Below are 26,850 nucleotides of genomic sequence, written 5' to 3' on the forward strand. Positions count from 1 at the left end.
CATTATTTGCTGTTCTCTTTCTTCGGTTATTCTAATCTTTCATAAATGCTTCCAAATTTAATGTTTACTAGCAAGTCATCTATATCAATAACATGATTGTTTATTGATCAGAGCAATGGTTGACCAGATGGCCATCATTAAGTTTGCTTTCATTTTCAACATCATCTACCTGGTTTAATTTCACCATTCTGCACTTAGCTGAATGATTTAAAAATGTTTTCTATAAATATAAATTCCTCTAAAATTTTAAAAAATGTTTTCTACAAATATAAATTGGATGTCAAAACCAGGGAACTTCAATGCTGTGACAAAGAAAATCCCATAAGCATTTGTTTATTTACTTGGCACATATTAGCACAGTGTCAAGAAGTTTCTGTTTTATATCATTCCTGCTACCTTGTTCTTACCCTTCAGGTCTCTGACCGTTCTTCTCTCACTGTGACATGATGATTTATTTTCTGTGACAAACACAGCTCTGCCCTCTACCCAGTAAACTAGGGAGCATCAGTATATTGAGATTTTCCTAGCCTTTTATTCCCTTAAACATCAACAACAACCACATCTGCTTAAACTAGGGAGCTTAAGTATGGAATTGTCCTGGTCTTCATAAAGGTGTTGTTGTCTCTTGATGTTTCCATGTCAACTGCTGATTCCATGGTCAGAAACATGAAAAGACAGCATTCCCTGAACAGATTCTCTTTGAATTTTACTATGGTTGTGCTACATATTTTAAGTGAAATGTTAATATTGACTAATTTTAGGAAGCACAATGATTTTCAAAAGTAAGGCTAATTAACTTCCTATACCAGCATGATATTATTAGGCTTGTAGATATACCAACCAAGAAATATGGCCAGGAAGAATAATTTGCATATTGACTAACTGAGGTTTCACTTAATGTATACTTTTGTCTTTGTTGAAGTACCATTCTTTGTTAGTAGAAGTACAACTTTCTGCCTAGCATGTGCATAAACATATTGACTGAGTCTAGAGTGTGTCAGACTATTTCTGGCTAAACAGCAGTTTTTGGTTTTGTTTAATTTCTATTCTGTCCCAGACTAATGGTTTTATAAAATACATTAAATTACTATAAAAATAAAATAAAAATTGAAGACACCCAAGATTATATTAGATTCAATAGACATAAAAATAGTCTGTCCAATCACTATGAAGATTTCTAAATATTTACTCTGAATTTCTGTATAGACCTCATCACAGACAGTTCATGAACAGTTGCTGAAATGTTACTGACACCATAGGATACTCTTTGAGTAACATTGATCTAGGTTAATGGTTCTGTGAAGTGCAAACACATGAAGTGATCAGCATTTTTGTGATAATCAAATACAATAAAATGTATCGGTACTTACTTATGTTCTTTAAGAAATCATAAAGAATTTGTTCTAACAACTTCTATAGGTGAGTGTAAAATAAGATTTTAATGAATTTAATTCTCAGCTAAACAGTAGCCCCTGTTTCTTCTGTTGTCTTTTATTTTTTTTAGCCCCTATTTACTGTTAAGCTGATACTTTTACAAAGGAGTTAACTATTACATTTTTTGTTACAGATTTATTTTTTTATGCCAAAAAATATGTTTTATGTCAGTTGCCCAGTTAGGCATAAGCAATCCTTAGAATCTGAACTTTACATACACACTCATTTTCCAAATGTTCTTATGGTACTTTACTAAGCAAATTGGTGTCACATTCCTGAATGATTAAACTTGGTTCATTGTTAGTCATCTTAAAAGTGTGACTTGGGTCTTACTTTCTTTTAAATGTTGTCAGTGGAATACTGTAGGCTTCTGCTGTTTTCTTTCAGCGAATTCAAGGTCGAAAAGCCAGCCTGGAGGAAATTCAGCTTGTTCATTCTGAACATCACTCACTGTTGTATGGCACCAACCCCCTGGATGGACAGAAGCTGGACCCCAGGACACTCCTAGGTCTGTACAGGTCTCCATTCTACTGAGAACTGCACATTCCAGCACTATCATTAGTCAGTGCTGTTGTCAGTTCAAAATACTTGGCAAGCAGTGTTATAAAAAATCAGCTTTTCCAACAGCATTGCTCTGTGGAATGAGTCGTTTACAATAAAAGTCAATGTAGATTAAGAAAATCTTGCATTAGAAAAAATGACAATGCAAGTTCCATGATGTTTACTTTTATATTAACTTTCTTATTTGAATAGAATTTTGTTCACTATGTTTTAGCCTATAGGGATGGATGCATTGTTGAGTTTGTTTGTTTACATTTTTAAACTAAAAGAAAAAAAGGTTTTCACATTCTTTATGCAAGTTTATCTTCACCTTTCCAATTCTTTTGTGTTTTTAGTTCCTTTTTTTTTTCTATGACCTTAACAAACGAAGGGCATGGTACCAACTTACTTTAAGTTAAAACTCCTTATTACTATGCCTAGAACACTGCATTTTACAGTAAGATTACATTTTTAAAAAAGTTTATTATTTTTTGAGTAATCTCTATACCCAGTGTGGGGCTCACACTCAGAACCCCAAGATCAAGAGTTGCGTGCTCTTCCAACTGAGCCAGCCAGGCACCTGCATTTTAAATCTTGGTATAATGTGTCTAATGCATGCCTTAACTATGGAATTAAATAGTAAAGTAGATGGCAGAAGTAGAAAACTAATAAATATAATTTTTAATTATTATATAATTTTTCAAACATTTGCCATCAGATTTTAAAGTAAAATTTACATTGCAGAGCTTTACATAACTTTATATCAGTGATAGAAATAACAGATTTAAGAAAACAGTTTGTAACAAAACCATATTTTAGCTGAAGCAATTCATTATATTAAATTCATTAATATTTTATAATGGAATAACAATACGCAACATGGCAACGCATGCCATAAGGATCATGTTTTAAGTATTTTAACTCAAAGGGCATTTTAGGGCTTTTTCTTGTCCCTTTCAAATAAACCTATTGTGTCAGATCCAAAGTATTGAACTCTTTCACCTAATTCAATACTATTTCTAAATGGATTAATTGGTCCTAAACAGTTCAAAACGAAATATATGGGAGTTCCTGGGTGGCTCACTGGGTTAAGCATCCAAATCTTGGTTTTGGCTCAGGTCATGATCTGAGGCTGGTGAGATTAAGCCCCCTGTTGGGCTCTTTGTTCAACATGAATGAAGCCTGCTCCAGATTCTTTCCTTCTCCTTCTACCCCTCCCCGACCTTGTGTGCCCACTAACTCTCTCAAATAAATAAATAAGTAATCTTTAAAAAAAAACCACAAAAGCACAGTTGATAATTTTAGAGTTAGCTTTAGATACACATAAGGAGTTCCATAGGCACCTCTTAGGGATCAGTGCGGCAACTTTAGTATTGTGCACAGGCTATGTGATTAAAGATAAACATGGATGTTGCATTGTTAGATACTGATTTTAAGCACTAATTTCAACTCTTTTGGGGGAAATTTTATTTATTTATCAGAGAGAGCATGCACATGAGTGGTGAGAGGAGGGGGGCAGAGGGAGAGGAAGAAGCAGGCCTCCTCACTGAGCAGGGAACCTAAGTGAGGCTGCATCGCAGGACCTTGGGATCATGATCTGAGCTGAAAGCAGACACTTGAATGACTGAACTACCCAGGTGCACCTAAATTCAACTTTCATAACACCTCTGAACTACATCATTTTCTCTTGTGAATCCAGAAACTTAGCTGGTTTTCCTTAATTCAAATTTTAATTTTATTTTTTAATTTTAATTTCAAAATTTTTCTTCTTTGAAGAAAATTTGAATTTTTGTGGCTTTGTACTTATATCTAAAAGACCAGATTGAAGCTCGCATATGCAAATATATAGAAATTTATAATCATCAAGATATTTTCCCTTTCTTTATCCCTTTCTTTCACTTCCATACTTCCTTTTTTACCTCAGTCCCTTCCAGTACAGATGTGGGCAGTGATTGGTACCCGTCATTGTGCACACACATTTAATTGAAATTCATTCAACTGTATGATTTTCTGAGTTAAAATGATATTACAGTTTTTGATAGTTAAGTCCTGGAGTTAGAGGGAAGGATTTAAATAAAGGTTCATTATGACCAGGCCTATCAGTCTTTGCATTTTAAAAGACATTGATAACTTATAAAATGATTAGTTTTGAAAATAGGTGCCATTTATCTCCTTAAATACTCTAGACTCTGTAAGGTGACAGTTTAAATACATTTTCTCCAGTCATTTCTGGTGCACGTTTTTTTTTTTTACATTAATATTCCTGTCGTTCTTACTACCAGTTACCATTTTCTTGTGGCTAGCCAGATATGAATCCATGGATAAGATAATAGAGCGTTATTAAAAAATAAACCCAATTAATTCAGTGAATTAAAAATTTTTTACACATTACTAAATTTAAATTATTGATTATTAGGCTGTTTTTATTATTATAGACATTATTAAAAATTCTTAAACAGCTTATTTATTTTACTTATTCTCTTAGAGTTTAATAATTTTTTAAAAGTACTTTAAATTTACTTTATTACATTGCAATATTACCTTTAATCCCTTTTTATTGGTTGCGGAATGAAGAATTCAGACATTAAAATATTACTATGTATTTTAATTTCATCCTTGCAAAATATTTAAGATATTTTATTTCATCCTTGCAAAATAGTTAAGAATACAGAAATATCTTTGTTATGAGCAACAACCACTTAAGAAAACTTTGCTTTTCTCAAAGCTGTCCATAAATTTTCTCATGTATTTTTTACTGATGTCATTATTCCAATTTTAACATTTTTCCAAGATTTCCATATTTTTTTCTGTTGATTTCTCATCTTTTTTCCCCTCATCCTTATATGTAATGAGATGTCTTTTTTTTTAAGGTTTTATTTATTTATTCATGAGAGACACAGAGAGAGAGAGGCAGAGACATAGGGAGAGGGAGAAGCAGGCTCCCTGTAGGGAGCCTGATGCAGGATTCAATCCCAGGACACCAGGATCATGCCCTGAGCTGAAGGCAGCCTCTCAACCACTGAGCCACCCAGGCACCCCAAGATGTCTTATTTTTTCATTTGCGATTACATTTGCTTTATCATTTCCCATCCATTAGCAATTGCATTTGAAAACTCAACCCAAACAATTTATTATTCACAAAATAAGTGCTCTTTGACAACAAAATCTAGATAGACTTTACTGACATGACATGTGAAGTTTGCCACAAACCTATTTTCAATTTTCATCATTATTTGTTTCATTGATCATCAATACAACAAATAAATTGGGACAGAAATGACCATTGCCTTTTCCTTTAATTACTTTGCAGGGAGGTTTAGGAGTGAATATTTTTGTTTTCTCTATTAAATGTGGTAGATAATGTAGAAAATTAAAATGCAGGTAAAAAATGATTAAAAATTCCATGAAATATCAATTCTAAGAGACAGATGCAAGCAAGAATTTGGTACATATTTTAAAAAAGATATATTTCTATTTGTATTATATAGATTTCCCAAAAGGGTTATCCTTTCTATAGTGTTTTCTGATTTGTTTGTTTAAAAATGTAGATTTTGAAGAAGCTTATAGTAAACTTTGTCTTAGTTATATCTGAAGGAGAAATTAAGAATAAGTCTGAAATTTAAATAGATGCTTAAATATTTAAAACATTTAAAAAATAACTGCTTTTCAAAAACTTGTGGCTTAACACATCACTTTAGAGTGATAACTCAGAATAGCTGAGTTATCTTAAGTAAAGTATATATAAAAAAAGATGTCATATAGTAAATGATTGTAGGGAAGCTAAAAAAACTTTTGAGACTCAAATTTCATAGGTATGTGTTTGTTCAAGTAAGGCAATAGAATCTACACGTAATATCATTTGCTTTGAGCTCTTACCTGTATAAAATTTGATTAATTTTCTTCTAAATCAAATGATAAATACTATGTGACATATTGCATGTTAATAAACACTCAAATTTTAAAAATCATGATTGTATTCCCAATTGATATATATATATATTTTTTTATATCTTCTTAATGTGTAGGTGACACCTCTCAAAAGATTTTTTCTTCATTACCTTGTGGTGGACTTGGGGTAAGTATGAGTTTTTTTACTGCTTTTAAATAACATAACTTGTCAAAAATATCTCCTTTAATTTATCTGTTCATGCTGTTTCTCAGTAAAACTTATCCTAGACTTCAGGATTAGCTACATAATTTATAGGACTCAATTCCCAATGAAAATGCAGATCCCCATGCTCAAAATTTATTAAGAAATTCAAGATGGTGACACAATGAATTAATCCAAGTGTGGGACTCTTCTTACTCTAGGGTTCTGTGTGATTGCACAGATAACATCTCCATAAACTAGTTTTGCTAACTTAGGTAGCTGAAGAAAAGGTAACGCAAGAGGTTTAACAGTTTTGCAGCAGAATTCAGTACTCAGTAGAGTCACACTGAGTATGCAAGTACATTGTATTCTTGATGAAAATAGCATAAACTTCACAAAGTGCTTTGCATTTTGGCACGTTTTGTTTGTGAACCCCTGGGGCCATTTTTGGCTTCAGTAATTAACAAAGCCTTTTTTGACCCAGGATATTTATACCACATTTCAAAGACAAATTTGTTTGAATCCACTGACATATGAAGAAAAATGTCTACATTTTTGTGGATGATTAGAACACATCCTTTAGCCTGCAATTTATTTAAGGTTAACTGTTACCAGTAACAAATTGTCATCCTATAGAACTAAGTGCTAAGTCATGTTAGGAGAGCATAATTCTAGGTCAGGTTTCAAGGACCGAGGAATTTAAGTCAATTAGGCCTCTTGGATATTGAAGGGAAAGAACTGTGGGTATCATATTTTAGGCAGTATTTTGCTATAACTGAATTCTATACAGGGAAATCCCATATATTTCAAGTTAATTCTACCATTTTAGTGATTCTAGATTTCACAAGGATAATCTTTCTATCCCTTCACCTATGATTTTGCCCTCTCTAGAAATAAGGATGACAACTACAACAATCAATACCTGCTTGGGAAAAAAAAAAATACCTGCTTGGATTTTACAGTTTGCTAATACATAACTGAGGTTTATAACAGCTTTGTGAAATACTTATTGTATATTTTTAAAAATTTTTTATTTAATCATGAGAGACACACAGAGAGAGAGAGAGAGAGGCAGAGACACAGGCAGAAAGAGAAGCAGACTCCATGCAGGGAGCCTGATGAGAGACTCAATCCCTGGTCTCCAGGATCACAAATTGAGCCAAAGGCAGACACTCAACCACTGAGCCACCCAGGTGCCCCTGTGAAATAGTTATTATTATTAATACCCTTTTGCAGATGAGAAACTGGAAGGCTCAGAGAAATCATATTTTCCTGAAGTCGCATAGTAAAGGGTAAAAGGCTAAAAGTATGAGGTTGATGTTCATGTCTATGTATAGGAGTTCTAAAAGAGCTCATTAGGTTCTTCCATGGTTTTTATCTTCACAATCCCTAGAGCCTCACAGTACAGCAGTATGGCTGGTATAGTGCCTATGTTTCTACCCCCACCCCCCACCCCGCCCTTGTCTCATGAATAAATAAATAAAATCTTTTAAAAAATAAAATAGGTTTCATTGGCTTTTGTACTTATTTTCTAACATCTCAAGTGCTCCTTTTAAGAGAATGACTGATTACATGCAAATGGAGCAAAGAATGAAACAAAGCTAATGGCTACTTAGAGGATACAATGATGGGGAGGAAATCAAAACTGTGAAAAGAGTGATGATCATCAAATTTCCACCCCTTTACACTTAATTCATGACCCAGAGCTGAAATGAGGACAACTCCCTAGGATCCACGTCCCAAGTCTGACTTGGGTTGTGCCTATGCAACACTTTCCCTTGAACACAAAGTACCTCTATTCAACAGCTCTAAACTCATACCACAGTAACTTCTTATTCTTTAGCTAGTACTACTCTAGTAGTAGCAAGCAGCAGCAGGAGGTAGAATATTGGATTAATCTGACTTTAGTGCTGGAGAAGGCTGGAGAGAGGTACTTGTGTTTATTAGATTGGCCTCTGGGTCTTTTAATGGTCTTCTGGTGGTGTTAATATAGGTCCAAATGTGTGTGAACATGTGTGTCATGCATGTGTGTGCACACACAAGCTTGTCCTTGTTGCTAGTCTAGAGAACTAGTTTGATTTGGCCTTTTTTTTTTTTTTTCCTCCAGAAACCAAGTTGTGTTCTAAGGCATTCAGAAACCTCTTGCCCATCATATCTTGGGTTTTGATACAAGTCCTAAGAGAAACTCTGAATCCTCTGGATTTGTACCAGTCTAAATTTTTACTTTGGGACAGTTCTAGACATATTGACTACACAAAGATATCCAATATGAACTGAGAGTGGTCCAACTTCACAGCAGGGATACTCCAGAGAGCTTAGAAAACACTAAAATTGCTCTTGTTGTTAAGGCACTCTTCCAGTTCACATTATCTAAGATGCACACACTGATTTAAATTCCAAAATATTTAATGCTCCCCAATTATTAAAGTAAACTCTAGTCCTAGAATATATACCTTGCTACTAGGGGACTTTAATATATACCTACTGAAGGCTGATAGATTGACTGGTTTTTGTGTTTTGTTTTGTTTTTTAGATTGGTTTTTGAGGAGACTATCTGGGACATTATGAAATCTGAAAATCCCTACTTCTTATTAAATTTTTACCTAAAATTGCATATGATAGTTTTTTAATTACAGTATAGATAACATATAGTATTATAGTCTTAGGTGTACAATATAGCAATTCAACAATTATAAATATTACCCATTGCTCATCATGATAGGTATATACTCTTTGCCTATGACTATTTGAGAGTAGTTGGTTAAATTGCTCAACGGGCAATTGGTACTTCAGGTATTTTAAAGTATATTTTCCAGAATAGCATTTTGAGCAACAATCTCAAGGGTTTTTAATTCCTTTCTGTTTGGTTCTCACTTTCTTAGTTACTATGGCATGACTCACTTTTCATTAGTGTGTGATTGCACTACAAGAAAATGCGTCAATTGCAGAGAGTATTTTACCAAATACCAGGACTTGGTTATCATCTAATGAAATAGATAATTAAGGGATTCTGGAAATAAAAGCCAGTGTAGGACCACTTTAGTTCTCACTCCTAAGGGTATATCACTAAAAATAGTGATCATTTTTTCTGGCCATCTGACCTGCTGCTGTGTGAAGAAATCTTGAAATCATTTCTCAGCTTTATTTTTCCCTCTTCACTTGATAGGCCACAAAAAAAACCCACAAAAGCAAGGACGAGCAGGCTTTTATGATAATGTCGTCATCAGCTCCCAGCTTCAAACGCTTCTGCGGCTTTTGAGTTGTCATTTATAACTTGGAACTGAATCGACCCATAATTCCCCTGATACACTTAGAGAAATTGATAACAGACTCTGCACTTCTTTTATGGCTTGGAGGAGGCAACTCCAATCACATCACTATTGGCAGGCAATATTATTTTTTGACATGGTTGTAAAAGTATAAAGGAGCTTGTGGCATTTGTTTAGATGAGGAATGGGCTCTCAAGCTGTGCTGGGGTTTACAGGACCAGATTAGTGAGAAGCAAAGGGAATATGATGTTTGCAAACAGGATATGATTTTATATATAAGTTTGGGTTTCATGCTCTGTTCCCTGGGGAAAGCCCTGCAGACAGCAGAGAATTCCACTTTTATCCTACAACAGACAAGCTCTTGGTGCCAAAAGGCAGAAAAATAAACGTGGTCAATGGGCAGTGTCAGACCCTTAATTGGAGGAGGAGGAGCTGTGGAAGAAGCAGAACAATTCCCTAAGAGGAATGAGGAATTGCTGAGCATGGGTAGAATCTAGGCCCGCCTAACTGGTCAAAGATGTGCCAAAAATGAGGCTCTGTGAGGTTTAATCAAGGCACCTTCTCCAGCAGCAACTCAGTCAATCTGTGAACATGAAGCTGGCTTTTTATTACAAACTTTTACTCTGCCCATATTCTATCTGATTACTCCTAAATCTGACACACTGTGGAGGTTAGAGATGTCATTTTTGTGATTTGGAGTGGGGGAGATGGGGAGAAAGATTAGGTGGTTGTGGGAAGGAAATTTAAGGCTCATTTCAATTGCCCTAAGGTTTTCAGCAGACATTTCAGTTATGTACTAACTATACTCACTGTACTAGAGGCAGGGTTGGATGAAATGTCTCAAATTTTCTTTCATTCTGTCAGATTTAAAATGTAAGCTCTCCCCTCTGATTTATAAAATTTACATAGATATATATAAATATTATATATGTACATACATTTATTGTCTGCCATTTTGTCTTTGTATTATTTTACCCATTTATTACATTACGTTGGGTCTTCCCCAGTAACAGTAAAGAAAAGGTTCTAGTGGCAAGTCTTTTAAAGGACCTCACTGACTTTCTGTATTATAATATCAGGAAATGATTTATGACCAAACCTATGGATATATAGTTAAATTCAGTGTAACAGAAATATTTGATTAATATAATTTTCTCCTATTTAGAGCTGTCTTCTTTGAAATACAATAATTTAGAAAGCATAACATATGCCATCATATGTAGAATGAAGGGCAGGCAGGAAAAATAAGACTTTTTGCCAGTGATTAGATAAGGTGCAGGAATGCAAAGACTAATAAGGCCACTTTTCTCAGTTGCTCATAGCCTATTCATGGACTGATGTGGACAAATGTGCTAAAGGAACACAGAAGAGGGGGCTTCCAGTACAAAAAAGAAAGAAGAGCGATGTGGGGGCTATTCAAGTAGCCATAAGCTAAATATTTTTTTCAAGTATAATTAGGAATGAACATACTTGTAAGAGTTTGTGGGTGGGGGGTATGGGGAGGCATGTCCAGGAATCAAGTGTTTAGGCTATAATAACACACCATATTTTTAACAATTGCACTAAGCTATTGCTGATTACTAAGGGATTTTTTTTCCCTAAAGCAACAACAACAAAACCTAATGTTTATGCCAAAATTTGTATGTTTTTGAAGTTTTTATATTAAGTCAGGAACCTCCCTTCCTTTAATTATAAGTATATGTATTATGTGCTATTCCCATCCAGTTATCCTAATATATCACATCCAGTTATGCCTAATCCAGGCAAGCACAATGCCTGGTGTTACATCTGCAGAAAGAGGTGGGCTGGCATCTATTTTTTCCATGCAGTAATCAGGATAATGTTGATTTTCTTTGTATTAATGCTCAGCTCAAACCTGGCTTGTAATCAGTGCTTCATTTCCTCCACTGTTGTTATCAGAGGTGCTTCACAGCCCTCTTCCCTCCAGCACAGTGAGGATCTGCTATGATTTGGATCGATCTTTTCCCCGTCTCCCTATCCTATTTGGATTTACATTAATTTTAAACTGGATGCAAGTAATACTAGCAGGAACACCCCATAAGCACCTGGAAAAAGTAAAATTGATAAGCTGCTCTGATGAAATTGTTTCAGAATTTTGGTTCATGTTGTGGGTTCTACAAAAAGATCATGTTGCCCCAGCTGTGGAAAATAAAGTACAAAATATTATGCAAACTAGGAAATTCCTTCTAAGTAACAAGGGAAGTTTCCAATATTGCTAATTATATATACTCAATAATAGTTGCAGGGAAGTAGATAATACTCCCCACAGAGATAAACATATATACATTACTCTATGTTTACTGCAAAATGTAAAAGTGTATATAATCTTTAAGTGTCTGATGTTCATTGCAGGGAAGAGGACAATTAGAAATGAAAACCTTAACTTCCTCCTTAATTCAGTTAGCTGTAGCATCTCATTTGTGATTAAATTCTTTTATTGCTTTGACTTTATGGCTACGCACAACAGGATTAATTTTGAAATTCCATTTTCATTTTCTTTTAAAGTATACATGAATATAACAAAGCTATTAAAATTCTTCTGTTGTCAACATGGGATATCTTAAAAATGCCATCATTAAAGCTTTACACATGTGTTTTTTACATTCTCAGGACCACAACACCTATAAAAACTGTATGAGCAACACTGTCAACCAAAATAATATCAATAGCAGAGAAGAAGAAAACATATCCATTTCTGGAATTTCTTGTTCTATAATTTTTCTCTGGTCTATAATTCAGTTTCTCTAAAGAAATTGAAACTTAGACTCCCCATTGCTAAAGATAAATGGATTTGATGAACATTAAGCTTTGAATTCAAGAAATTTATAGTTCTATGAAACAAAAACTCTGAGAAACCAAAACACACTTGAATAAATTTGAATATACAATCATCTACTGATTGCCACTTCTGTTAAAAAACATAAGGCCTGAGTTTAGATGAACATTTAGAGTTGACAAAGGAAATGAGACTACTTAGAAAAAAGGAATCTTTGGTCAATTTCTGTTTTGTGCGACTTGGAATACAGCTAAATCCTTGCCCATCTCACCTTTTCATTTTGTTGCGAAAAAACTGCATTAATATTTTCATTTGTCATATTTCTACCTTGGATAGTTCCTGATCAAGATACTCATCTCTTTAACAAACTAATAACCAATACAGAATATTGATACAATATTGTTAGATTTGTCTTTGTTAAATATTTTGATGGAAAGTTTAGTAAAGCATAATTTCTAAATTGTCATATTGTAACATTTTCTTTCAAAACCCAAGATTAAAATAAATTAGTGTACTGAATGCTTGAGCCATAGCAAGCAGTTCATGGCAGATTCCCTAGGACTTAATCATATCGAATTTCTGGGTGGTACCCACAGCTCCTGACTCCTAAGCGAGCATCATCATTATTACTGTACAATGTCTTATTTTAAGATGTAAAATTAAGGACTTGAAAGACTAAGCAATGACTTAACAACAAAGCATACATTGAATCATATTTTTTAATGAAGACTATAAAATCTACTGTATTTGAGAATACTATGCATCCAAAATCATTTGGTTAATTTGTTACCATAGTAACAAAATTTTTAAATTTATTTATTTTTTCATGAGAGAGAGTGAGAGAGAGAGAAAGAGATTGGCAGAAACATAGGCAGAGGGAGAAGCAGGTTCCCTATGGGGAACCTGATGTGAGACTCTACCCCAAGATCCCAGGATCACACCCTGAGCTAAAGGCAGATGCTCAACCACTGAGCCACCCAGGCGTCACTCATCCTATGCCATTTAGAAGTGTCACCATTTCGAAGAAATAAAAGACAAGGCCTGAAAGTAGTGAAATTCTTTGCTACTAGAGATTAATTTTTTCTTAACCTATTGCCTCTCCTTTAGATATGTCAACATTATTCATTCAATTATTAAATAAATAAGTATTGAGAGGTTCCTATGTGCTAAGTATGGAGCAACTCTGGCCGCATATTCTTTTAAATTTTTCTTTTCTTTTCAGTTCTCATTCATATCCCTTGTTATGCTTACCACTTGTACTCTGTATTAACCTTTCTCCATTTCTATTCATAAAACTTTAGTGAGGGATCCCTGGGTGGCGCAGGGGTTTGGCGCCTGCCTTTGGCCCAGGGCGCGATCCTGGAGACCCGGATTGAATCCCACATCAGGCTCCCGGTGCATGGAGCCTGCTTCTCCCTCTGCTTGTGTCTCTGCCTCTCTCTCTCTCTACCTCTCTCTCTCTCTCTCTCTCTCTCTCTCTGTGACTATCATAAAAAAAATTTAAAAATAAAACTTTAGTGAGAGAGACCTGGGAGTCCATGGTGATATGGACTGTAAGAAAAAAATATTTGACCTCTTCATTGAATAACATCCAAAGTCATTTTTCTAATGAAATATTTGTACAACACAGCCTTCCTTCCTTAGCTTTTTTTTGTCAGAGGCATCAAATCTTCATTTTGAGAACTAGTAAGTGAGTGCACTATCCCTCATTAGCTCACTGTTCTACTAAAAGCAAGTATGAATAAGTCAAACAGCCAATACTAATTGGCTTTAGACTTAATATACTCACAGCTTCTGGAAGCTACCATAACTTGGGGCAGAATTCATTCACTCATTTATTCAGTTGTTTACACAATAAACATTTATTGAGTGCTTATTATAAGCCAGGAACAATAAATCCAGCAATGAGAAAAACAGAAAAAAAAATTCTATCCTGGTGGAACATATATTCTTGTGGAGAAGACAGATAAACAAATATGCATTAGTTCAAGTATGTGTGTGTAATGATGAATGTTATGCAGAAAAGAAAGCAAGGAGGGAAGATGGTATGGAATTTGGGGACAGAACTGATGGTTAATGGGAAATGTTACCTTTTGGAGCTAAGCATTGATAAGTGAGGAGTCCTGGTTTCTTTGGTGACTAACTTAAGGAGGCATAACAGGGGATGCCAGAGTAGGCTTGTCAAGATTGCTCACAGTTCTGGATCTCCACCTTCACTGCTGCCTATGAGGATATAACCATCTTAGGGTAGGGTTGTTTTATTTAGAACACACAAAATTCCCTGTCTCCTTTTTGACTACTGGATTGAGGTGTAGTAGATTTAGTCATACTCTGATATCCTGAAATCTCTCTTAAGGTATGATGTTGGAGGTCTGGAGGAGCTTGAGATGGGGTCACAGTTATCTAATCTGTGGTTGGGAGACATCTGGGTAGCTTTAGATCTTAGTATTATATGCTTTGGGCTTCCCAGTAACTGGGAACATTATTTGGACAGTTTCCTATATAAATTGTGCAGCTGCAAATTAGATGCAATACTCTAATACCTGCCCATTTTCAAGTATATTGAAAATACCCTAACATTTACATTATATTTCTCGTGGTTTTTCATGTGCATTTTAGCTGCTTCTTTAGTAGACACTATTATATTGTGGTCTCACTTGTCTTTAGCTCATCCCTGCTGATTTATACCTGAGCTGCTAGATTGAGGGTAACTGATTTATTGATCCTATTAGGTTAGTGCATGAAACAAAGTTAGATTACTTTTGTCTTTGTTCATAACCAATTGTATATTATGCATATACAGCACAAGAAACACAAACTTTGGAGTCTGAATTCCAGGGCTACGTTTTTCTATTAACTTTCTGTTTGTGATGCTCAGAATCTTTGTTATTAAATGGACTGAATAAAAAAGTTTCAGCTGTCATATAGGGCTATAGTCTAAACATCTAACTAAGTAAAATTATAACCCTTAACTTTGACTCAGAGGTTTGACTTAATGAAGGAATGATTTAATAGGTGAGATGCTCTGGCCTCTGCAGTGCCAGAGAACCCTTTAAAACATACTTCTTGATTCTCACAGAATTGGACTAATACAGTCTCACATCAGAGAGTAGCTTCCAATGATACCTACCTCATGCAGCTTCCAATGATAACCTACCTTATGTCTTTTAATCCTCACAGCCTTCCCATAAGTCTTGTTACTAAAGGTAGAACTGAGGCTTCTGACTCCATGGAAAAGGAAACAGGCTGAGAAAAGGGAATAACGTGTTCAAGTCACACAAGTAGTAGGTGGTAAAATCAATAGCTCCTGATTCCCAAGCTTTTAACCACAGTACCATGCACACACAACTCTCCATAATGTCAACCTCATAGGATTATCAACACTCATTTCCCAAATGAAAATATTTCTATCCATAAGAATGCACAATTGTTTCTTTTGCCAAGAGCATTCTCTTTATTGTAATTCCTATGAAGTATTAAATCCATTCATTCAGACATCATTAATTTGAGGTAAGAAATTATGAACCTCTACAGAGCATTTTAATTTGAACTAGAACAGTGAAAAACCCTTGCTTTTGGACCAAAACTACTTTTGGAAAAGTTAGAGAAAATCTCATTGCACACACCTACTGATCCAGAGTTAATTTTATTGAGCTGTCTTGGTAGTAACACGGCTCTATCATGCACTGTCTAGTGATTACAAGGATTTGCACATTGTGAAATATCCTTTCCACAGTATGTTCATCAGATTAAATGTAGTAGGGAAATACTAAGATGTATTACTGGGCTATTTCTCTAATCAATCTTGTTAGGACTGATGAGCAGATTACTATAAATAACAACAGTAAGGACTTTTAGATTCCTTGATTGACCACATAACCTACAGGAATTCATATATTGCAAAGCCTTGAGTCTGCCAATGTCTTAAGAATCTTTAGAATCTTAAAATGTAGCAATTTACAAAAACAAATATGGTTCTGTACTTATCACTGGCACATAAATAGTAAAGGGATATTTTTCTGAAGACGAAGAGGACTAAAAATTGTACATGCAAGGTCAGTAGGGCTGCCAGAAAACAGTTGATCATACTGGAAGGGGGTTTGTGGTAGAGTATTAATGTACATGGCATGCCCCTTGTCTCTTCCAGCTGCCGCATTAATAGTTCACGCCTTCTTTCCATATGGAGTATCAGTCACAGTATTCATTCATCATATCCATGGTTTTACTTGGAATCTGAAGATCCTCCCTATAGCCACTTTATTTCTTTTTCATCTCACCATGACTAAAGAAGCTAAGGTGTGGGCATTATAACCTACAAGTGATCCCAAGAGAATGGGCTGTCATTCATGTGTTCCTCCCAGTGTTGAACAAAAGAGAGAAAGCATGTGGGTTCACCCACCCATTGTCATCATAAATCCATCCCAGCTCCATTTCAAAAGTCTCAGGATTTCAGAACATCTAACATGAAATGAATATATACATTCAAAGAACTGGCATGTTGTATCACACGGGAGAAAAGAGAACACCCATTGTTAAAGTCTGCAGAGCTAACCAAAGAATACAGTAAAGAATACCATAGGTCCTCAGCCCAGAAATATGATGCTCAATATTAGCCTATGGGAGGAAAAAGTGACAGTCATTTAGAGTTATAGAGGGCTTTCAAGAGTTTTTGAAGTATTGCTACCTAAATAACACCAGAACTGTCCCTGACTGCTTTTATGATTTTAGGGGGTATGTACTTCTGCCAAGACCTACAGTCAGAAAAATCAGCAATGCAAACTCTTTTAACAATTATTTGGCTTATCTGAGTCTCAATTTGTTCTTTTTTTTTTTTTTAGAGCATGTGCATGTGTGCATGAGTCCAGGGAGGGGTAGAAGGAGAGGGAGGGAGAGAGAATCTTGAGCAGGCTTCACAGTGAGTGCAGAGCCCAGCATAGGGCTCAGTCTTACAACCCTGAAATCATGACCTGAGCTGAAATCAAGAGTTGAACACTTAACCGACTGAGCCATCCAGGTGCCCCTTTTTGTCTTTAACAATCAGGCCTCTCTCTCATCGCATTATTGTGAGGATCAAATGTGATGATCAGTGGCAACTGTGTGTAGAGAATGGACACTACTCCAATCTGATGGGTGGCCTTAATTAGGTCTTGCTTTGGAGAGAATAAATAAACTGCTACCTCAAGTGTGTGATTTAAAAACTTCTTCAAAGCTCTAATACCTTCAGGTCTCATCTGACATATAACTAATGTTTTCCCATTAGAATCATGACACTTTAGGGGGACTAGTAAGGGGAGAACAAGGATTGTTTTTAGAAGCCCTTGTGATGAGGCACATGGGCAGAAAAACTTGATTTAGTAATTAGAACATTTGAATTCAATTCTCCACATTGTCACTGCTTCAAAAGTGTTTCTCTAACTCCTAAAATATAATTCTGATTCAATAGAACTGGATGGGGTCTGAGAGTCTACATCCCTTTGAACACACATGTGATGTCAATATTGCTGATCCATGGACCACACTTTGAGTGACAAGATCCTGTGTGACTACAGATGGACAAATCATTTAATTAATTCTCTCTCTCTCTAAAATGAATAAATAACTCTTAAAAAAAAGACTTGGAGGGATAGCTTGTCTCCTTTGGGCAAATAGTTAATAAGACATGGGAGTTTCTATGAGAAGCAGGGGTGAACCATGAAAACAGAGGTCTGGGGCACCCCAGATGTTGCTGGCTGTCAAGCCAGAAAAGGAGACACATAATTCTAGCAAATGAAAGCTATAAATCTAGGTGTGGTGCTAACTGAAAAAGAAGTGTTCTTCATGAAATTATTGATGTAATGCAGGACTTGAATAGGTAAGGGATTTTCACATTTTAGATTTTTTAGCCACAGTCAAACCCTGTCAAGAAATATATTACATAGAATTAATTTTTTTCGTTCATTGACTGTTTCATATTTATTAAAGATCTATTATGTATCAGACCCTGAAGATAAAGACACGCAGAGTCCTGCACTCACAGCACTTAACAATAGCTCTCATTATATATCATTAAGGAAAGATCTATAGAACACACAATACAGAAAGTCTTTTTTAAGTTCATATCTGTATTTGGTCAGCTTGCCATAAAAGGATACCACTGGCTAACATTTTTAAATAACAAAGTATTGCTTACTACCAGCTATATAAATATAAGGTAATCCTAAACAATACCTCAATTACTCCATGAAGTCAAAATTGATGGCTTTCCAAGCTTCACAGTCATCGTGCATTTGGAACATCATATAATTAGCCTATTCTGCAAAGAAATCCAGAGAGAAAAGAAATAAACACATACAAAACAAAAACATCTACTTATAAAACCTGATTAACTTTTTAAATAATCACTCCCCCTTTCTGAGATGCTAATGCCTAGGGTAGAAAAATATGCTCCTTTATCCTATTCCTGATGGTAATGAAGATTTGGTCAACTGTATGTTTTAAAAATATATATATTTTCCCATAGTTCTAGAGACTGGAAATTCAAGTTGCAGGCAGGATTGGTTTCACCTGAGGCCTCTCTCCTTGGTTTGCAGATGGCAACTTGTTCAGTGTGTAAACTTGCTTTTTCTCTGTGTGTAAACATCACTGGTGTCTCTTCCTGTACTTAAAAGGACACCAGTCACACTACCTCTTTAAAGTCACTATCTATAAATATGGTCACATTGGGGTTGGATCTTTATCATTTGAATTGGGGGGGAGGCACAATTCCATCCAGAACAATATCTATATCTAGGGTTGACTTTGATTGGAATCCCAGTTCTGTGCCTTTATCAACAGAGTAACCATTCAAGTTACTTAACCTCTCTAAAGAGACTTCCTCTTTTATAAAAGTGACTAATAGTGCCTTTATTAGACTATCATGAGGAATAAATTAGGTAATGTTTCTGAAATGTTTAACACAGTGCTGGCACTTTTTTGGTGCTTCAATCTGTCCGCTACATCTTTCATTAGATACTGACCAGAGATATTTACTTTGTGCTTCCTTTGGGTAATAAATTTGACTTTATTATCTCTTTCACTGCATCTACTGACATGCTAGGCTTCTCTCTCTCTGAATCTTTCCTACTCCTACCTCTACTTTCACTCTTCCTGGAAAGGAAATAAGTACTGGAATCTTCAGCTCTAACCCTAAAAGTAGAGGCTTGAGGATTGAAAACCTTCTCAAATACCACTCAAGTGGTAAAAGGTAATTATCCTATTTCCTAAAACAAAAAAGAAATTTGGCTTGCAGATGCCATTATACATACTATATAGAGCTTAAAACAGAATAAGCTCTGTAGAAAAATTAAAACTAAAGTTTCTCAGAAATTAAATCAAGCTGATATGATTCCAGTGACTTAAAAATATTAGGTAATTTCTAAATTACCAAATCAAGATACTGTCTGCAGAAATAGCTGATCCACAATGGATGATTCATTTAAATGATATACTTTACCTGATATAATGCAAAAGTTAAAAAGATACTTAATTTCTTTCATAGTTTTAATTTTTATTCAGCGTGCCTAAAATGGTACAGAATCAGTACTGTGATGAAAACCTGTTTCTTTGTTGAGTCTGGTATCTCACAGGAGGTTTCTATGGGCATCTGATCATTATTTAAGCTTAAACTCAATTATTCAGAAATGCCCCGTGGCCCAAGCAGCAGCATAGCATAGCAGCAGCTGCTTACTAAACTGCTTAATGTTGGCTGAGGAGTTTCAGTTCCCAACTTTCAGGGTGAAATATCCAAGGCATCCGTGGAAGAATCATGTACCACATTAACCATGCACAGTGCATATGAAACCTGTTCTGTTAATAGGCAAACTAGTATTATATTTAACTCTGGGAATATTTCCGAGAAGAATCAACAAGCTGCATTTAGATTATACAGAGGAGACGGTGCCTAAATTCCTTTTCTTCTAAGTCATTCTCCTTCCCTTTTAAATACTTTCACATCCACTTTCAGTACAGGTAGCTTAATTTCTATCATGTGCGGCTTTTCAGAGCATTAGCTTTGTTTCGGGTGCCAATGATTGAGCTATGCTGGATGTGCTTGGAAAAGGCCGACATTCATTCAGGAAACTCCAGTTGAACTAGATCCATATGCAGCTAGAAAAAAAAATGTAGCTTTCTGATTAGAAGTAGTTTTTGGCTTCCAGCATTATCACAGATGATTTTTGTTTTTGATGTGTGGCTGAATAGAAAGTAATTTTGGAACCAAAACTCTGGAATATTTTTTTCCTTAGTGAACCTTTACTGAGAGCTTACTGCTCTCACTGTCGTATTGCACTTGGTTAAGCACTTTGAATGCATTGACTAATACTAATAATAATCCTATGAGGAAAGTTGTGTCATCTCTATTTTTATTTAGAGCATGGTTAATAAACTTGCCCAGGTTTGAACAATTTGTAAACGGAAATGGTAGTTTTCAAGGTCTCTCACTCATATTCTAATGTCAGCTAGATAGATAAGGTGATATTGCACTAAACATTGATGAAATCATTGCCAAAGCTACCACCAAAAGAGTTTTGGAAAAAGGTGGAGGAGTCCAAACATTGGCTCATTGAAATGTCTGTTAAAAAAGCTTATCAGAAAACCTGACAATTTCTCCAAATTCAGGGGTTTATGAAGGCCTCCAGGTATAAACTATTACTGGAATTATTAGGCAGATTATTAGTAGTCATTCCCTCTTGGTGTACAACGTACTTTGTTCAGGGTAATTTATTAATAAAACTAACACGGGGTTCCTGGGTGACTCATTTGGTTAAACATCCAACTTTTGGTTTCCGCTGAGGGCATGATATCAAGAATGGAAAGATCTAGCCCTGTGTCAGGTTTGCACTCAATAGGGAGTCTGCTTGAGATTCTTTCTCTTCCTTGTCCTCCCTCTCTCTTTCTCTTTCACCTCCTGTGTGCGTGCTCTCTCTCTCAAATAAGTAAAATCTAAAAAAAAAAGAAAAAAAAAAGAGGTAATTTAAAGAAAAAAAAAACCCTCCTAACCCACATTTCTTTAAAAAAAAAAAAAGATTTATTTATTTGTTTTAGAGAGAGAGCATGGGCATGTACACACATGTGCAAGTTGGGGGAGGAGCAGAGGGAGAGGGAGAGAGAAAATCTCTGGTAGACTCCCTGCTGACTGCGAGCCTGATGTGGGACTTGATCCAATGATTCTGAGATCATGACCTAAGCTGAAATCAAATGTCAGTGGCTCAACCAACTGAGCCATTTAGGAATCCCACCTAACAAACACTTCTAATTTTACTTCCTGCTTCCCTTTTTTTTCTGTCTCTTTTACCCAAATAGAGTTCTGCCTGTGTACAATTTGGAAGGAAAGTCCTTTCTCTATGAAATCAATGCTCCTCAAATTATTATGTGGTAAAGGACAAGATTTTGTTTGATTCCTTTTTATTTCTTGTCATAGAGCAATGCTTTCCATAAAATGCAATAAAAAAGAATTACTAAAAATGAGATACAGAAAACATACCCAATAAAAACTCATTCTTATTGGATTGAATAGATATAAATTTATTCTAAAAAATTGCTATAGAAGTTGCTAAATGCTTGCTTTTGTTTATCTTACTGTAGACTGTGACCATCATGGTGCCATGAACCACACTTTGAGTAGCAGTATTGTAGACCAGTGTTTTTTACTGATTGAATTTAAATTTGCCATCTTGTTAGTTGTTTTATATTTACATCTGTTATTTGCTTGTTTGTTTTCTTTTTCTGCTTTCCTTTGGATTGAATATTTTTAAAAATTATATCTTTTATTTCCACTATTAACTTATTAGTTTTATATCTATATTTTTAGTAGTTTCTCTAGCATTTATACTTAATAATATATTTCAAAGTCAGCCTTCAGGTACTATTACACTACTTCATATGTAATATGAAAATCCTAAGCAGTTTATTTGTGGTCCTCTCCTTCCATTCTATGTATTTTGTTGTGATACATCAATTTTTACATGTGCCATAAACCCCTCAATATATTTTTTAATATTTTTGCTTTAATCAGTGTTTTAAGGAAATAGAAATAAGAAAAAAGTTCTCTTTTATATGCATATCTTCATTATCATTTTTAGCACTCTTCATTTCCTCTATGATTTTCTTTACCATGTTTTTAAAATATTTTATTTATTTATTCATGAGAGACACAGGGAAGAGGCAGAGACATAGGCAGAGGGAGAAGCAGGCTCTAGAGGGACTGGATCCCAGGACTCCGGGACCACGTCCTGAGCTGAAGGCAGCCACTCAACCACTGAGCCTCCCAGGAGTCCCTCTTTGCCATTTTTTTGTGACTCAGGTCTGATGGAAGAATAATACCTCAGCAGTTATTTTTCTGAACAATCTATTTCACCCTTTAAAAGTATTTTTTGAAGATATTTTTGTTAGTATCGAATTCTGATTGACATTTTTTTCTTTTAAAAACTTTGAAGACATCACTCCTTTATGTTCTGGCTTAAGTAGTTTCTGCTAAGAAATCAGTCAAAATTCCTGTCATAGTTCAGTATTGTACGTAATGTATCTTTTCTCTGGCTGCCTTCAATATTTTATTTTTACTTTTTTATTTTTTAGCAGTTCGTATGTGATGCACCTAGGTGTGGTTTTGTCTGCTATTATAATTGAATTGATGGCATTTTTTTTTCTACTTATGGTATGAATCTTTTGGATCTGTGGTTTCACTATTTTGAGAAGTTGTCAGTCATTCTGCTTTATTTTTTCTTTCCCCCTTCCAAGACTCCAGTTACACCTGCATTAGACAATTCAGTTACTTGCCTGCCTTATGACCTTAGCTTGGAACCTTTCCCCAACAGTTAACTAATTATTTATTCAGCATTTTTTAATTAGGATAGATGTGTCAGAAATATGAGGCTACATTTTTAAATGCATGTAGGCATTACTGCAATTGATGTTTCAAATCCATTTTAAAACATTGCTGAATTAATTATAATTTTCACCACTATGAATTTTCTCAAGTAGCGAATTTTAATAGTGCAATGAAACTTTTTGTAGTGCTGTGAATATTTATAGCATTTACTTGAAATGTTAACCTGAGCATCCTTGCTTTAGTCTTATCCTTAGGCAAAGCTAGACTCCTTTATAAACATATCCCGTCCGCCCCCCCCCCCGGAATTAGGGTTGTTATACTCTCCAAGTGCTTCACACTAAGAAATCCTTAGACTTTTATCATTTTGCCCAAGAAATCAACCCAGTTAGTTTCTCTGATATACTTTTCTCCCCCATTTCCTCCTTTAGAATTTTCAAACTTTGTGTAGAAGTAAGTTACTCTAGGGACACCTGGATGGCTCAGTGGTTGAATGTCTGCCTTTGACTAAGTGATCCTGGGGTCCTGGGATCGAGTCCAGCATTGTGCTCCCCGTGGGGAGGCAGCTTCTTTCCCTGCCTCTGTGTCTGCCTCTCTCTCTGTGTCTGTCATGAATAAATAAATAAAATCTTAAAAAAAAAGAAGTAAGTTACTCTAGACAGCAAAAGTTATGCGCTGATAGCCCAGGAGCCATATTTAGCACATAGGTAAGTTTCTTTTAGCCTGGCTGGGGATTTTTTTTTTTTTAAGTGAATTCTTGGTGGAAGGGGAGGTGGGCGGGGGGTGAGGGTGACTGGGTGACAGGCACTGAGGTGGCACTGGACAGGATGAGCACTGGGTGTTATTCTATATGTTGACAAATTGAACACCGATAAAAATAAATTTATTAAAAAAATAAAATAAAAAGTGAATTCTTCTCAATATTTAAGATTGAAAAATCATACCAAGGGCCCTACCTTTCATTCACCTTGCATTACATTACATTATATTACATCTATATTACCAGTGTGACCTCTGGAGTATTTTGAACATGTGGCTTCTGCTTTAGACCTAGTTGTACCACTTCTGTATGTGAGTCTCTTTAAGCTAATTTTTTGTACCTTTTCCTGTTCATGGATCTATTTGTCTATGTAAAAGGGTCACTACGTACCCCTTAACACCAAGGAAATTCTTTATACTTTAGTTAATATTTAAAGTATTCCTGCTGCAGATCTGTTTAGGAAGAAGATTGCTATTATTATTGCTGTTTTTAAAACCATAAATTGCGAGAACAATATTTATTATTCAGTGACAGAACTATTGGACAGTTAGCCTACTTAGAACTCTGATTATTTTGTGCACTGTGTGTTGCACTTATATTTTGCTATCCATTTTAATGGAGTCATTCTCAGAGTAAGTAATTTTTTAAAAAAGGAAAAAACTATGAAAGACATAAGTGATTACTCTAAGGATTTTCACATACACAGAGGCTTCTGAATAAGGGGCAGGAGTAGCACTAAGGAAGCATCTTGATTTCTTGCAAAATCCTGACCATGGATTTTGGTCATTTTTATTCATGTTTCTAATTCACAGTGGAGTAAAGAAACTGTGAAAGCAATGGTATTTGAAGTAACCCAGCTCTCAGATGCTCAGAATATTTTCAAAAGAATTGAACATTTGGAAGTGTGGGTATACTCACAAATGGCACTTAGATATCTCCACTAAATGAAATGAATCATAGCCACTCAAATGCAGCAGACTGTCCATTTACTCCCAGCCACATGTGCAGGGATAAACCCAACATTCTTATAAACAAACATTTCTCAAGGACTTGATTTTTAATAGTTAGAACTTGTCTGTTTCTTTCTTTCTTTTCTTTTTTGTATAAATGCCAATAATCACATGATGTCCTTGATCTTTTATTTTGTCACTGATATTATATAATTATCTCTTTTTGAAATCATTAAAAGAAATTATCATCCCTTTCTTTCATGTATTAGGCAAAAATAAGTTGAGATTGAAGCAAAAGAATGGGGAGAACTGGGAAAGGTTTTTCCTGGCTCTGTCACTACTATTTGTGAAACTGAAGAAACTGAAAAGGACAGAACAATCCTTTAATATAAATTTATATTAATGTTGATTTTATTCAGGATACAGAATTATTTGGATAAATTCAGGAAAAGAACAATGTTGATAAAAATCATTCTTGGTTGTATTCCAAAGAAAATGCAAGAGAGAAAACACAAGTTAAAATTAACAATGAAAGTATAAAGTGATTTCCTTCCTATTTCCTCGCTCTCCTCTTCTCTGCCTGCGTCCTCTGGATTCTCTTTGCTCTTTCTGCATCTTGCGTCTCTATATTTTCCTTTTAGTCTTGCCATATTCCATAAAGGATTTAAAAACTTTCAAAATAAACATGAAGTGTTTATGTGTGGTGAATATTCAAGGCAGGTTGTCATCATGCAAAAGTGAAAATACAGTGAGCTAGGGATGGGATTAGCATATAAAGTGTTGTAGCTAATATTTTTACCAGACAAGGACCACAAATTTGACTTTGAGACTTCTAGCAGCCATGTGAAGAAGGTAGCACTGTTATTTATATGAATCTCAATGTTTCTAGGGCAGGATTTCTCAACTTTGGCATTATTGACATTTTGGCAAGATAACTTCTTCTCTGTACTGTCCTATTGCACTTTAAGATGTTTAGGGGCATTCCTGGCTTCTACCAAACAGAGGCTAGAAGCTTACCTGCTCCTTCAGGCTTGACAAAAATGTCCAGAAATTCCCAACTGGCCCCTGGGAGGTGGAAAAGGTGGTAGGGAAAACCACTCCCATTGATAACTACTGCTTTAATATAACAGCAAACAAATTAGAAAATGCCCAACTACTCCAGATACAACTTGTGGTATTTGAATTTTTTGAATATTTTAGCAATTTTACATGGTAGAATTTTAATACCTTTAAAAATAAAATATTGATATTAGGTCTTATCTGGTATATTTCACTAAGAAAATCCTTGATTCTATAAATAAAACTAGATTTTTAAAAATAATTTTGTTTTTTATATAGTTTATTTCAATTTTGATTTTACTAGCATAAAAAATCAATATGGCTTAAGAGTTTTATACACTTTTTTTCTGAGTTCTCATTCCAGCTGCACTAATTACTAGCTAAATAACCTCTCTGAATTTCATATACAGAAGTGCTTAGTAAGAGGATCAGTGTCAATGGTTGGAGGAATTGTCTGAGTTTATCTGGGCAGTGAGCTTTGCATAGTGTTTGGATTTTAATAAGTATATTAATTATGAGATGACAACAATGATTATTGTTGTCATTGTTATTTATAAAAATAAAGACCAGAGTATTATAGAGTAAGGTAATATATAATAAAACTGAAAAAACCTGAAATGTCCTTATTAGGTGTCTATCACATTCCCTGTACACTTTCTGAATTACATTCTGCTATGACTCCAAGTGAATGAATTATATTTTCACCATTCATGTTTCATAGATCAGGTTTGATTTAGCAGTCCTCCTTTTTATCTTTTATATATACAGATACATGATGTTCTTCTTTCAGATGTGAAGAGTATTAACTAGTGGCTAAGTTTTCATAAGTAGACATGTAATTAATACTTTTAGCCCTTACTCTCTCTATCTCCATGCCTCCACATAGAGAGCATGTTCCTAACTGTTTTAGAAGACTGGTATAAATAATTGCTATGTGCTTATGAATTACTGGACTTCTTTTTCCCTATCTCTTGTTCTTTTTTCTTTCCTTCCTCCTGCTCTCCCCCTCTCTCTTTCTCTCTCTAACCCCCTCATCCCCCTCCCTCGTTTCTTTCTCTTTCTTTCTTTTTCTTCTCTTTCTTTCTTTCTTTCTTTCTTTCTTTCTTTCTTT

General features: G+C 35.0%; 1 protein-coding gene across 1 annotated transcript in view; it reads left to right on the plus strand.

Annotated features, from left to right (window-relative positions):
- Positions 1 to 26,850, plus strand: part of HDAC9 (histone deacetylase 9) — a 910,451-nt gene that overhangs the window by 657,410 nt on the left and 226,191 nt on the right. The window contains 2 exon segments of the mRNA XM_055314616.1: positions 1,822 to 1,942; positions 6,000 to 6,049. Coding sequence (XP_055170591.1) covers positions 1,822 to 1,942; positions 6,000 to 6,049 — 171 coding nt within the window.

Source organism: Nyctereutes procyonoides, unplaced genomic scaffold (genome assembly GCF_905146905.1).
Source record: "Nyctereutes procyonoides isolate TBG_1078 unplaced genomic scaffold, NYPRO_anot_genome, whole genome shotgun sequence".
NCBI lineage: Eukaryota > Metazoa > Chordata > Mammalia > Carnivora > Canidae > Nyctereutes > Nyctereutes procyonoides.